Genomic DNA, 14,538 nt, shown 5'->3' with positions numbered 1-14,538 from the left:
GAGGAATAGTCAGAGGCGGACAAAGTACACAACTTCCTTACTTGAGTGAAAGTACAGATATCACTGGTCAAATACTACTCCACTACAAGTGAAAGTTGTAAAGACAGATTTTTACTTAAGTGAAAGTACGGAAGTACATGTTTTTAAAAGTACTTAAGTATCAAAAGTGAAAAGTAAATGCATTTTTTTATTGTCGCATTGTTGTATGTTTACAATACCTTATGCTACTAATGCAACCTACTGAATACACTGATTAGCTTGTGTTATCTTTGGAATTAAGAGCTTTTATGTTACAAAACATATTAAAATGGAACAACTGAATGAAGATAATCATCTTTATTTTTATCTAACACTCCTACAGCTACATTGAACTCATTATAATACTTGTTTAAAAGTTACAAAGTTCTTTTCAAAGAGATATTGAAGTCTATGATATGGTTCATTTTAGAGAAACAAAGCAAACATTGAAAAGAAAACAAACTATAGGTTACTATAGTGAGATAATAGTAAATTTGTGGATACTGTGATTTTACTGCAAATACCATAGTTATGGTTACTATAGTAAAAACATGGTTAATTTTCCAAAGGGCTTTAATGAGTTAACACATGCCTTTTTAGAGCGCTTTTAGCTTGCAGTAGCGCGGACGTTTACATTAGTTTAGCGGGGAAGATCCCGAGGTTGCCAGATGTGCGTAACAAGTATCAGCCAAATGTCCATTCAAAGCTAGGCGGAAAACTGCGGGCTTAGAAATACTGTAAGACTTGGCAACACAGGAAGGTCCTGGCAGATCGCAGGTCGGATTTTCGCAGAAAAAAAAAAAGAGTTAAGTGAATCTGAAAATGCACTCATTGTAAAAACTGCTAAATATAACGACTTTCTACTTGGGGACCTTGATATAAATGTAGTTGAGTAAAAAGTACGATATTTGTCTTTCAAATGTAGTGAAGTTAAAGTCGCAAGTTTCCAGAAAAAATAATACTCGAGTAAAGTACAGATACTCAAAAAGTGTACTTAAGTACAATACTCAAGTAAATTTACTTCGTTACTGTCCACCTCTGGGAATAGTTAGTGAGCGATTAAAATATAACATTTAAAATAAAGTACCTATTCGTCGATTTAAAGTAATACCGATGATATACAGTTTAAAATAAAACGACAAATGAAAATTAAATGACAGCCCTAATGCAATTTTAAATCCCGCCACGCGCCACTGGCGCCAATGACAGCAAACATCTACGTCAGGATGAGCTATGACTGATTCGTGAACGGATTGTTCTGTTGAGTCGGATCTTTCCAATGAATCGGTTGAGCTGGAGCTGAATGATTTAAATCATTTAGTAGATTTAGCATAGGATAAATTATATTACAAAAAGGACCCTTATAAATAAAGCAAACAAAATGCCTACATGTAGCTTTAGAGCTTAATGGGACCGCGTAATGACATTAATAGGTTTTGACCAAAAGAATCGCTGTGATGTTTTTGAACCGTTCAAAAGAACCGATTTGTGAAATTGAATCGGACCAACCAGCCATGCGTAACATACTAACTTCCGGCTAATCAAGTACAGTACAGAAATATCGCTGTCAGTGCTTTCACCCCAAAGTAGCAAATATTAGGCGCCTATTTGAAAACTGAATAGGTGCGTGACAGATTGTGATTGACTCTGGGCGCAAAAGGATGAACATCATATAACCTCACGACGCTGTTAACGGCATCTTTATAGCTGCACCAATGCTCGCTTTTGGTTTAACGATAGTCCGACAGTAAGTTGCCTTCATTGTTTTGTTTACTTAATGAATGAATGATTTGTTCGTTTCATAGCTATTCTACATAGCCAACTGATAATAACTGCATTATAGATTCAGTAACGGTAAATAAAAATGATCTAAGAGAATAGTTTTAATCATGCTACATCAGTTTTAATTGTAACATCATGGCATATTGTAACATATCAACATACAGTAGATCGGTAATAATATATGATGTTTTCTGACATTTGGTGCAGTTTATATATACTCGTAGGACTTTAGTTTAAAGTTTACTGGGCTCCTCATATCATATTACTCCTGTCTGTTGTAGCTTATGCTTAAAGGTCAGTACGAATCCCTCTTCCAGTGAAAGGTCAAAAGCAAATTTGATGTAAAGTGTGGTCTACTCTATTAAACAAAACTAAAAATATTTTTTACCATTACTGTCCATGTTTGAACGATATGGGCAAAGCCTGCTGTCTTTATTGCAAGACGTTGTGTAGAATCCTTTGTTTTGTTTTGTTTTTTTAACTACATGTCTATTTACAATAGACCCATTAAGTTACAATTATAACTTTCTTAACTTAAAAAAGATGTGTGCTGGTTATTAAATGTCGTTTTTATTGATCATACCGTTTTGCTTTACCAGTGGTGAGACGCAGTGCAACAAAGATGGCCTTTTACAAGGTATTTTTTTAAATTAATAAATTTTTTTTTTCAGGGAAAAAAACATTATCTGTTATCCCTAACTATCAGTACCCCTTCCTTTATTCCATTAGCCTATTAATTATAAGCATTAATTTACTGTATCTCATCAAATGGTCTTATAACCACAAGCTATATCTATAATTTCTTTGCTTTAGGTCAGAAAATAGACTCTCCGCTTTCTGAAATTGGGATTCAGCAGTCTGAGGCTGCTAGTCAGTACCTCAGGGATGTAAAATTCACTAATGTGTTTGTCAGTGACATGAAACGTGCCAAGCAGGTAAGCAGAAACATACTAGTAGAAGTCATACAATCTGGCCACAGGTAGAGGGAGATGTTTCTCCACAAATTTGACAAAATAACCCAAATCAATTCCAGGTCATAAATATATTTAACGTGATACAGAAATTATCAATAATACTTATCATCATATGTTTGGTGTGTTTATAAGGTTGCACATGCCCTTTTTGTAACAAAGGCTACTTTCTTTGTGTGTATTTGTTGGCACTTTTATTATTTGAATAAACACATCTTTGTAAAATTACAGACTGCAGAGATCATTGTGAGGAAGAACAGAACCTGTCATGATATAGAACTAGTAGCAGATCCATCACTTAAAGAGAGAGTAAGTACAGACTACAGCTTGATAAAATAAGATAAATGTCCACTCAAAGTCTGTCCTTTCAGAGCAACTTTTCATATGCATCTCAAACGTATTTCTTTTCTCCAGAGTTTTGGTATAGCTGAGGGAGGTCGAGTCATAGAAATGAAAAATATGGCTAAAGCAGCCAGACAGCCTTTACCAGAGTTCACTCCACCTGAGGGAGAGACCATGGAGCAGGTAAAATTACTTTTTTTGTGATGAAAGAAACTAAATGGCAACACTTGCTGCATCCAAATATGAAAAATGCTGCCTCCACATACGGATATAGAAATGCAACATAGTACATCCAAATTCGATGATCGTGTCACATCCTTTCTACCGAGTTACCTTAGTTGTAGAGGTATCATAGATGTATCCTTCGCTGTCTATGATATCCAACTATTCTATTTCATGACATTTGGTAGTGTTCTGTGATTATACTAAAGTTGACATGTATTTCTTTTATTGCATGTTTTAATAATGCTATTTGATTATATTTGTACAGTATATAGAAAGCCATTTTTGCTTTTTTTCAGGTAAAAGTGCGAATCAAGGATTTTCTCAAGGCTATGTTCCAGCGAATAGCTAATGAACATCAAGACAAAATACGAGATGGTGAAACATCCCTACCAGATGAAACCGATAGGGCTCCAGCAGGACTTCCAGATGATGGAGTCTTGAATGTGCCTGTCCATGCCTTGGTGGTTGGCCACGGGGCTTATATGAGCATAGCTATGAAGTATTTCTTTGAGGACCTGAAGTGCCCCATGCCCCGTGGTTTAGACCCTTCTCAGAGGTATTCCATCTGCCCCAACACCGGAATGTGCCGATTTCTTATCACTTTGAAATGTAGTAATGCGGATCCTGCACTTTCAGACGTGAAATGTGTGTTCATCAACAGAAGAGATCACATCAAGACTTAGAATTACATTAAGAACAACAGTTTTAAAATTTAAAAGGTAAAATGTAAGAAATCAACAAAATGTTTACATGTTTTATGCAAAAACTAAGTCATTCTGTGTTCAAGCACTTTAACCAGATTACAGAACTTCAAAACATCAACTTTTGGAAAGACAATATTTAAAAAAACATCTGAAGGATTTCAGTTTTATATATATATATATATATATATATATATATATATATATAATTTATGAGTCCTATATTATATAATTTTATATGTGTGCTTACCATTTAGACACTGGCAGTATTAAACATTGACTTAAAACTATTTAATATTCTGTAATATTGTTTGTCTAAGTTATTGATTTCATTTTAAATGCTTTAAAAGTAAAATTTTAACTAAATAAATGTATCCTCCATCTATGTTCTTGTATTTTTCCCCCCTCATTTGAATCACTGCAGTTTCTCTAATATTATGCAATGTTTTTATATATATGCTTTTGTGCCTCATATTTGAATAATAGTTGCAGAGTGTCCTGACATGTACTTCAACAGCACAGAACAGTCAATATTGAAGATATTCAGCTACTTTGACCTCATTTTAAGGTGTTTGTTGAGAGAACGTTTGAATTCATTTATTTCTGCAAACTCATTCACCCAAATTGTATCCATGAACAATCTGTTGATGAAAGAAAGGATCTATTGTTGGTTGCATACATAATCACTAAAAACAAACGTCAACAAATCCAACTGATATCACTCCAATGCAAATGGCAACATCAGTTTTAAATAGATCGTCAGTATCTTTATCTTGCTATTTGCTGTCATAGTACTCGATTCTAATCATTATCATCAAGCATTAATAAAAAAAATCAGATTTTAAAAAAACTAAAACATTACATCACAACAACAATTTAATCATGTAATACATCTATTACGGTTTTCATAGAGCCTAAATTTAAAAGATTTATGGGAAACTCATTAAGTAGGACGGGAAGCTAAGAAAAAGTATTTTACAATCCTTTTATTGTTTAAATTCATTCATTATATTTTTATCACTTTTATATATATATATATATATATTATGCATTATACATTTTAAACAGTATGAAAACTGGTAATTACTTCCATAATAATTCTTGAAAAGATTAGTTAATAGAACTAAAAAATGCAATTTAAAAGTTTGCATTTGATACATTTCTGAGGTAATAATTTAATTAAAGACATCAATATAAAATATAATAAATAAAAATATATCAGTACTTTTTAATAAATAATTCAGCAGCGGTGGCCAGCACCATTTCATACATATTAGAATCTATGACATTTCTACTTGGTATTTCATGATATTACTACATCAATCAATTAAGAAGATTCTTGCAGAGTTCTTATGAAAACAATGTCATTGGCGCAGCATTGCAAGGTAGTTTAAATTTTAACTGACTTGAAAAGGTGAAAGGACTGACAAGCAGTGACCTAAACTAACCTCAACACTACACTGAGGTCCTGAGATTGCATCATAATACAGTTCTTGTTGATATGGTTCCTGGGTGGTTCACAGATGGTTTTCTTTGGTGCAAGGCTTATAAAATCATTAATGAACTTTTATTTTTAGGAGGCCAGTAATTTGTTCAGAATGGATCCGATGGTGCAACTTGCTTGTGTTTCTTCTGTTTTTGTAAATTTGGACTGACAGGGCTCTTGGAGAGCAGTACATGTAAAGGGTCGTCATAGGAAGTGATGGTTTCTTTAGAAACATTACTGCTGCACTCGGGCTCATGCTCTCGATTTGGTCTTCGATAATTAGCAGTCCTTGACCTCGGATTCTCAGATCCCAAGGGATCAGATGGGTCAATATACTGGCTTCTTCTCTGTCTGCGATGTGTTTTATAGTTGTTTGACTGCAGAGAATGATGTAATTCTGCACTATAAGCTTCGGTGTGGCTTTTACCTCCAACATGCTTGATCATTGCATCACTCCTCCATGGACACAAATCATGATGGGAATTCTTTGCATGAATTGTTTTAAAGCAGTCCTTATTAATGCCATCAACCTGAGGATAATAATGTGTTTTATTAAAGCTTTTTTTTTAATTATTAAATCCTTTTAGCTATAATAATTATATGTATATTATTCCATAATATAGTAATTAGAATTGCAAAAGTCTTTAAAATCATATATTTTTTACAATATTGATGAAAAAAAATAAAAAATACTCACTGAAATATATGTGTTTTTAGTTGTATCCAAGCACATTATATTATTAGTTTTAATATGAAGTGGTAAGAAGCAGTCCTTGATTCTTTTCTTCAGTAAAGCAGCTCCTTTATGAATTAAATAATGTTATTAACATATGTAGAAATGTGCCTGTTTATGTATAAAAAAACAACAACTTACCTTTGGACTCTTGATAAATGGCTTCCCTCATTCTTTTACTAAATTTCATCATCAGGAAATATCCGTATGTGCTGATCATGGTCTCCATATTGCTCAGATTTTCTCTTGTTAAATCTGTTCGGATTGTTTCCTTTTGTATAGGAAGACAAGTTATTAATGTAGAGGTGCTTAGAGCAGCCAAACAGAGAAGAGGGACTGTGTGCATGATCGGACTGAATCAGGCAAGAGCTCAGGATACACTGAGGCATCTCAATGCTAGTTTATATAACTGGGGAAAATTAGTTCAAAGGTCATGTTTGCCGAAGTCCATCACCTACAACTGGCAGTTGTAACCAAGGGCTGGTTTCACCAGCTTTACGTAAGTTAACCTAGTTTTGAAAGGGCAAATTCTGAAGTTAGCACTTATGCACTACTAAATATTTTGCACCATTAAGCCTGATGGTAGTTTCTCACCTCTTTAATGCTTTCTTTTGTAAACATAATTAAAGTTGGGGAGAAAAAATTTTGACCAATAACTTCTTTATTGCTTATATATATCTTATATTTAAGATATTTTATATTTTTAAGTAAATGCTATAGCCTTACAAGATAAAACTGTAATTTATTTATTGTTATTTTATTTGCTAGGATACTTGTATGTTTATTTAGTCTGTGCATACAAATAAAATGGAAATTTTACGCAAAAACTCGTGCATTTCTGATTTCGACCACATGAGGGGGCACTAACCCAGCTGATACTATCCATATTTTTAAACCCCTACTAATTAAACATTTCAAAACGGTTTAAATAAAAAAAGAAATTGAATTATGATTAAAGTATAATGCAAAAACACAGAAGCTAAAAAACAACCTTTTATTTTCATTTCAGTAATACAGTTGGCTGCTGTGCACAGCACATACGTATAAAAATAAAAGGAAACATTTTCTTAATATATTAGAATTCTTACTCATTTTTTCTTTTTTCATTTTTTTCAGAGAACAAAATGATTGGCAAAAAGTTTGTTGTCTCCAACAAATCGTACAATCATTTCAACAAATTGGAACTAAGGCAGAAGGTGAGGTATATGTTAGAAAATAGGAGGGGAATTTGGAGGGGGCGTCTGCCCCTCAGTGCAGGAATACAAAACTGAGAAAACACAAAGGCTGCATACGTACAAGGACACACACACACACATGCACCACCCCTTACAATCATCTCGCAAGCCGCAAATGGGGCCATTTCAAAGCTGGAGACAAAGTACAGTACAAAGAAACCGGTGGAACTTACATAAGAAATAGCTGTTTCTGTATAAGCACTTAGTTTAGAGGGCTTAACTTCTAGATGCACATTTCTGTCCATCATTTTGCATTAAAAATCATGCAAAATTCGTTTCATTTCATCTAAGTTTAAAGAGATCAGAAATGTGATAGAGGACAGGGTACAGTGGAGATACATATCAATAAATTAACATCAGTCATCACATACATAAAAAAGCAGTCATTTTGACAGTTTCATTGAAGCAATCACATTGCATGCCTTATTTGGGGTACAGAGAATTTTAAATCCATAGGTGTCAATACTAATATATGGTTCATATTTTCAACATAGTACAGCTGAAAATCTCTCTTTATTCCCAGAACATTAAAAAATGACCATAACCATAGACCATAGTTTTCATTTTGCTTAGACAGTTCACCCAAAAATGAAAATTCTGTCATTATTTATTCACCTTCACGTCATTCTAAACCCGTGCAACTTCCGTTCTTAAGTTCCCATATAATGAGAGTCAATGGGGTCCAAAACACTCTTCAGAATATCTTCTTTTACATTCCACAGAAGACAAAATGTCACGCAGGTTTGGAGCGACATGAGGGTGAGTAATCTTTTTGGGTGAAATATAGCTTTAAGAAAAAAAGTCACAAACACACTCCATGAGCACATTGTATATATTCTAAATATCAGTGTACCTGGCTCAAACATCCCAGCCATAACTGTTATCAAAAATAACATCCTTCTCCTTTGTATCATTAAGATGTCTCAAAATGTCAAGTAGAAGCAGTAATGCAAGAGAAATCAAGGTCAGTATGTACTAGCTAGCACTGCAGTGATTATCAAAACCTTTATTTCTCTCCTGCACATTGCAGCTGCGACAGAAATCCAACACGTGTTCTAACATGACGTGTTTTGCACATGTTTTAAGTGTATAGTTGCAAAGATAAAAACAGATCTTGATTGTTGCAGTGTGAGCAGATGGAAAATGAGAGCCTCAGACTTTAACTGAATATTCTAATAATAGTTTAGCATTATTTGAATTTAAAAGAGTTTGTTATTTCTTTAAAGGAGAAGTTCACCCAAAAATGAAAATTTACTTAAAATTTACTCACCCCAAGATGTAGATGCAGAAAAGATTTGGAGAAATTTAGAATTATGTTACTTGCTCACCAATGGATCCTCTGCAGTGAATGGGTGCCGTCAGAATGAGAGTCCAAACAGCTGATAAAAACATCACAATAATCTACATGACTCCAGTCCATCAGTTAACATCTTTCGTGAAACGTTGAGTGTTTGTAACATCAAAATTCACCAACATATTTTCTGAATTGTTTTGGACTGTTTTTGCTTGATCTGTCTTACTTTTTCTCTTCAGACAACTCCTCAGACAAAACAAGCAATACTATGAATAATAGGACTCGTTTGAAGTTAAAAACATCTTGATGAACCAATAATTGATGGACTGGAATCATGTGGATTACTTGTAGATTATTTCGATTTTTTAAAGCTGTTTGGACTCATTCTGACGGCACCCATTCACTGCAGAGGATCCATTGGTGAACAAGTAATGTAATGCAAAATTTCTCCAATTTTTTTCAGATGAAGAAGCAAACTCATCTACATCTTAGATGGTCTGAGGGTACATTTTCAGCAAATTGAAATTTTGGGGTGAACTATTCCTGTAATTGTATAACTAAAAAAAGTGGGGTGAGGGAAGGGGAATGCCTACAAATACCGAAGTTCAATTAAATTTCAAGTGCGACTTGAAACAAATTCTCTAGACAAGGTCAACTGACTTGGGAATTTAAGAGTGTGCACAGGTGTTCAGGTCTATGCTTATATTCAAACATAAAGTAATGCGCAGATTATGTTATCTCGAACAGATTAAGACGGTTGTATTGGTTTTTACATTCCAAAGACTTTCTGAGGTGGAGTTCAAGTATGCAGTCAACATGTTGGAGAATGAGCCCTCACTGACTGTAGAGGTAAAACATAGACGCCGCTGACTAATACCAATACATGTGATTAAAAAAGAGCTTAATCACACGCTATATTTAATCCGATAAATCAAATCAGCGGTTTTCTTATCACTAAGCAACAGCTATGCTACCATATAATCGTGCCACATAATTCAAGGTTAATGCAATTCTGTGCATTTCACTAGCTTGATCAGTATTCATTCAAATGGAAGCACCCAAACCTTTCAGGACCAGCCGTCCACAGACTTTTAGTCAAATTCTGAACTTACAAGAGGCGTAAAATAGCCCTCTCTGAGTTCAGTTTTTAATGTTGACTATTTGGTTATTGATTTAAATTTGGAACAAAAACCTCTTTCTTGCATGCATAAAAGGAGGCAAAATAGCAGAGGCTAAGGCACCACCTAATCATGAAAAATAAGTGCTTTCATCTTCCTAGAAAAATGGTGGAACAGATGAAGATCAGAGTAAACTGATATTTGTTTTTCCCTCCATAACTTTTTTCAATGCGGACTTGGCTCTTTGAGGTAATAAAAAGTATCCATTTCACTGTAAAAGCTAGGGATGTTAGTCCAATGCCGGGTAAGGTTTACACCAGTTATGGCAAGCACCCATAAAAAGTGAGAGCAAAAAAAGCTCCTCGACTCTCATAATATTCATAATATAAATCATAAGCAGCAAAGAATGGCATGTACACAAAGTTCAGACACAAAGTAAGCTACCGAAATATACATATATTATTATTATTATTATTTCAACGAGAATAAATACTGTAAGTGTTATTTTAGTTCTTTGCAGTTCACCTCTTAGCATGTTTGGGTTACCTACGAGAACATCCAACATGTGCAAATTATTGTGTTATTGCCAGGTTTGCTCATAAACGTGGGAGGAAATGTGTGACAGTCATTGCTGGGGAAGCCTTGTAGCCTCGCTTCAAGCGGCCGTGTTTGCTGAGGGCGATATAAAAGCCCTTGTAAATGGAAGACTCATATGCGTTGTAATTGTTGGGCAGCAGTGTCTCCTTGAACTTGCACTCGTCACGGAAGGCCCTCTAAAAATGGTATGGATTAGATAGTTAGTTTGGTATTACTCCTCCCATCCTCCTTCTTAGCCCCATACACTACTTCTCCATCACATACTCTCAATATACACTCCTTTCTAATCTAACTAGGGTAAAGTGCAGGTAAACTCACAAAGCAGCACTACAGTTCATCTTACACCAGTAATGATCTAAGAAAAGCTTTAAAAAAATTTCCAGTTTCTGAAGAATTCAGATTTTCTCAGTGTGAATTAATTTTTCAACATCTTTCAGAATCATCACATAACATGCATGTGGATTGAAGGTTAGATTCATTTTCAAGGCCCATGCTGCCTCTAATGAAGATGCCAGTCAGCTGAACATCTGAAAAGCCAAACTCAGTCCATATCAGTCCATCAGTTTTATCTCCAATACGAAAAAACGACTTTGTCTGCTTAACTGATCTCTGACTGTGCCAACAGCATAAATCTTTTAAGTAACTTTAATTAACAGATTTTATCAATACATCAGATTTATCGCTTGCACAAAAATGTGGAACTGTTAATAACATGCACATAAGTCTGTATGCTAAACAAAGCTCTAAGTTCACAATTAATTGATGTGTTTAAAACAAAGTAAAAGCTGCTGCCACTGACAATGATTGATTGTGACAAACAATTGACAATGAAGGACCCTGGAGTTCCAAAGGTTGAGAAGGAGTTTAGTTGGATGATTCTGTCTACACTCTTAAAAATTAAGGTTTCAAAAGTGGGGTTTTGATGCCATAGAAGAACCATTTTTGGTTCCCCAAAGAACCTTTCAGTGAACAGTTCTTAAAAAGAACCATTTTTCACTGTAAAGAACCTTTTGTGGAATGGAAAGGCTCCATGGAACTATCAGTGCCAATAGAGAACCTTTCTTTTTAAGAGTGTATGTCATCAGATGAGCTAATGTGTTACTCATGGTGAGATCTGGCATCTAAGTAATCCAAGTGCAAAGTAGGTCAAATTTACATTCAAGCCATGCACAACATCACAGCTCATATGAGCCAACAGTTATTAAAAATGAATGTATGATGTACTGAATGTATGATCAACTAAAGCTGAGGAATCAAGACATTTCCAAAGAGAATGACATATTCCAGACAATGGTGCTCATATTTGTGTGCACTTCAAAATGAATCAAAGGCAGCAAAAAAAAAAAAAAATGCATTTGGGTCAATGACGATGTCTTTTTTTATTTATTTTTTATTTTTTCCTGAAAGAATCTTTTTTTTTTTTTTTTTAGTAGGCTACATTAAAATTGTTTTGATTTCAGCTTGATTCAAGAGATTACACCATCGTGCCGAACGATTCTACTTCCATTCCCACATTTTTGAAAACGTTTCGGCACGGTACGATTACAAGCCGTTGGTTTGATGTTTGGATAATGGTTTCTAAAGTGTTTTCTACACGTCTTTCTGGTCAGTGAGACACATTACGCTAGCTAACTTCAAATTAATTTATCAATTCTAATTTTATGTCAATAAATGCTAGTTTGGGAACTTTTACACTTTTGTGGCTATCATCCTCCTTATCGCTCTCGCTGTAATGTTTACCTAATATCAGGCGTTCAGTCACCAGTCTTCAAGGTTATGTACATTCTAATCCTGATTTCGTAGCGCCAGCACATTACAGTTAAAAAAGAAACCGTAACTGTGCCAGCTGGCCTAGATCGGCATGGAACGGCACGGTTTCGCAACGAGAACCGTTCGGCCCGATATTTTGTGAGTCAAAAATGTCAGGTGGTGTTGTGACCTTTAAGGAAAGGAACATTTTGTTCAGGTCAAACGAAATAAGAAATGTATGTTTGTTGAAAACTGTCTTTTTATTGTAGGCCTATACATTCTCATTCAAAGTACATAGGCCTTCGAAAATATCTAAGTAGGCCCTACTTTATCTTAATGGTTACACCACTTGACATTTTAGAGCCATTAAATAAATACATAGCCTAGGCTACATAAACTTTTTTTATGAAACCATTTTAAGACATAAAAAGACTAGCCTACACTTGCCATTAAACTTGGCATTTTTATAATCTCAGACCAGATGAATCCTTATTTGTCACTGACCCAGTTAACATTGCAAGACTGAAGTGGCGTTTTCTGCACAATACAATGAAATCAAACGACAGGCATACCTACCGTTCCGTATAACCTTCCGCGGCTGCTCATTGCGACAAACAGCTTGCTTTTCACGCCGTATAGACTAACCACTCCTCTCTCTACCGCTGAGATTTCTATTAGACCTGATTGAACAGAACATCAGTGTTACATACATGACAATATGTGGCACACGGCAGGTCATTTACTCAATCTGCAGGATGCGTTCTGCACAAGTGGGTGGATCCAGGAGATGCACAGAGCCTTTGTTCGGCATTTTTTGTCATGCTGGCTCATTTCTTATACTGTGACATGGAAAAAAGCCCCGCAGTTCTGGCATGTACGACAAGCAGATGGACGCTGTGTAAAATTAGTTGGCGTCTAAATTCGTCCAAGCATTCGTGTCATGTTTGAGCCTCGGGAAATTCGGCAGGGATTGACACTATGGTTTATTTTAACAGATGGACACATGCGAAAATAATAATAATAATACAAATGTTAAAATATAGACTATATTTAATCTAGCATATATATATATATATATATTCTAAAATAAAATAAAAAATGAGCTGTTCATTCAGTTATCATCCATCCCTGGTATAACGCGTCATGCATGACATTTCTGGATGCAACTCACTGTACTGGTTCTCATTATGGACACCGTTTATCCTTCCGTCTGGCAGGACCTGCAGGTGAAACCCGATGCCCACGTTGCAGTACAGCCTCCGCACTCTCTTAATGCCCAGCAAATAGTCACTCTCCCAGTTCATGTCCGATTTCTCCACCGAGATCCCCAAAACGGAGCGGGAGAAGAGCGTCTCCCACCTTTTCTCCAGTGAAGTTGCATTAGTCCTGTTCGAGATGGGGTAGGAGGACACGATCCCAAGCAGAAAGCCCAGCAGAACAACCGCAGTCCACGTCCAGCGCCCGCTGCTCTCGCACATACTGATGAGGAACCTTTGCGCAGTGGCCATCCGGTTTACCCTCGGGGCACGTGGTCAAAATTAATGCCCCTAAAAATACCACTCTTGTTTTTCTTCTTTCGGCATGGTGGCAGGGGCTTATTTTTGGAAGGCAGGTCGGGGCTGCGAGCGTGTAACGCAATAAGCCCCTCGGCAGATGAGAAGAGCAGGGCGGCAGAGCTTGAGCTGGTGGCGGTGGCGGCGATGATGATTACCATGTTTCACCTCTCTGGATGGGGAGCACCACACACTCACCAAAATGCAAGCTCACCTTGCCTGGGAGATCTTCGGGGTGACATCACTCACCTTCAGGATGACATCACGCTGACCTCACCGCCGCCGGAGGGGGATGGGGGTCGGTTTGAACGCCAAAACCCAATCGCTGTCAATCCACGCGAGCGGCCCCGGGGAGAGCGAGCGCGAGAGTGAGCGCGAGAGAACATGGGGCGTGATGATGGGCTTCGTTGGCAGCTCCCAAATTGGACCGGCGGTCATATGCCCGACGGGCCGCTTCCTTATTTAGAAGGAAGGTGTAAAAACAGGCCAGTTGTCACCGCGGAGCCATGTCAATCTTGCAAAACACTTCCTGCGCTGTTTGCTCAGGAAGCTTTCACTAAGCTATATTTTGAATGTGCCCCCTTGATTTATTCATCTGGGTAAAAACACATAGCCTAGTTGGACGTTAGGCACGTCCGAGCGCGAGCTGAACTCCATTAATCGCCGATGTTGCTTAATTGACTGAGAACTAGATAGATAGATAGATGTCTTTTACACCTGGCAGGTAGCCTACA

The 14,538-nt window shown here is 36.3% G+C and overlaps 2 protein-coding genes across 2 annotated transcripts; one reads left to right on the top strand and one right to left on the bottom strand.

Annotated features, from left to right (window-relative positions):
• The first annotated feature begins 485 nt into the window (after positions 1–485).
• tigara (TP53 induced glycolysis regulatory phosphatase a) lies at positions 486–6,054 on the top strand. The gene is made up of 6 exons (XM_058766795.1): positions 486–1,765; positions 2,400–2,437; positions 2,614–2,735; positions 3,003–3,080; positions 3,186–3,296; positions 3,635–6,054. Exons 1-6 carry the CDS (start codon positions 1,734–1,736, stop codon positions 4,019–4,021), a joined length of 768 nt encoding a protein of 255 aa, XP_058622778.1. The 5' UTR covers positions 486–1,733; the 3' UTR covers positions 4,022–6,054.
• A 1,184-nt stretch (positions 6,055–7,238) lies between these two features.
• On the bottom strand, positions 7,239–14,084 carry fgf6a (fibroblast growth factor 6a). The gene is made up of 3 exons (XM_058766796.1): positions 13,423–14,084; positions 12,828–12,931; positions 7,239–10,678 (listed from the first exon to the last, which is right to left on the bottom strand). The coding sequence occupies exons 1-3, from the start codon at positions 13,757–13,759 to the stop codon at positions 10,502–10,504; spliced, it is 618 nt and encodes a 205-aa protein (XP_058622779.1). The 5' UTR covers positions 13,760–14,084; the 3' UTR covers positions 7,239–10,501.
• Between the last annotated feature and the right edge of the window lie 454 nt (positions 14,085–14,538).

The sequence above is a fragment of the Onychostoma macrolepis genome, chromosome 25, assembly GCF_012432095.1.
Source record: "Onychostoma macrolepis isolate SWU-2019 chromosome 25, ASM1243209v1, whole genome shotgun sequence".
NCBI lineage: Eukaryota > Metazoa > Chordata > Actinopteri > Cypriniformes > Cyprinidae > Onychostoma > Onychostoma macrolepis.
Note: the sequence above shows the minus strand (reverse complement) of the source record. Positions and strands in the feature narration are given on the sequence as shown.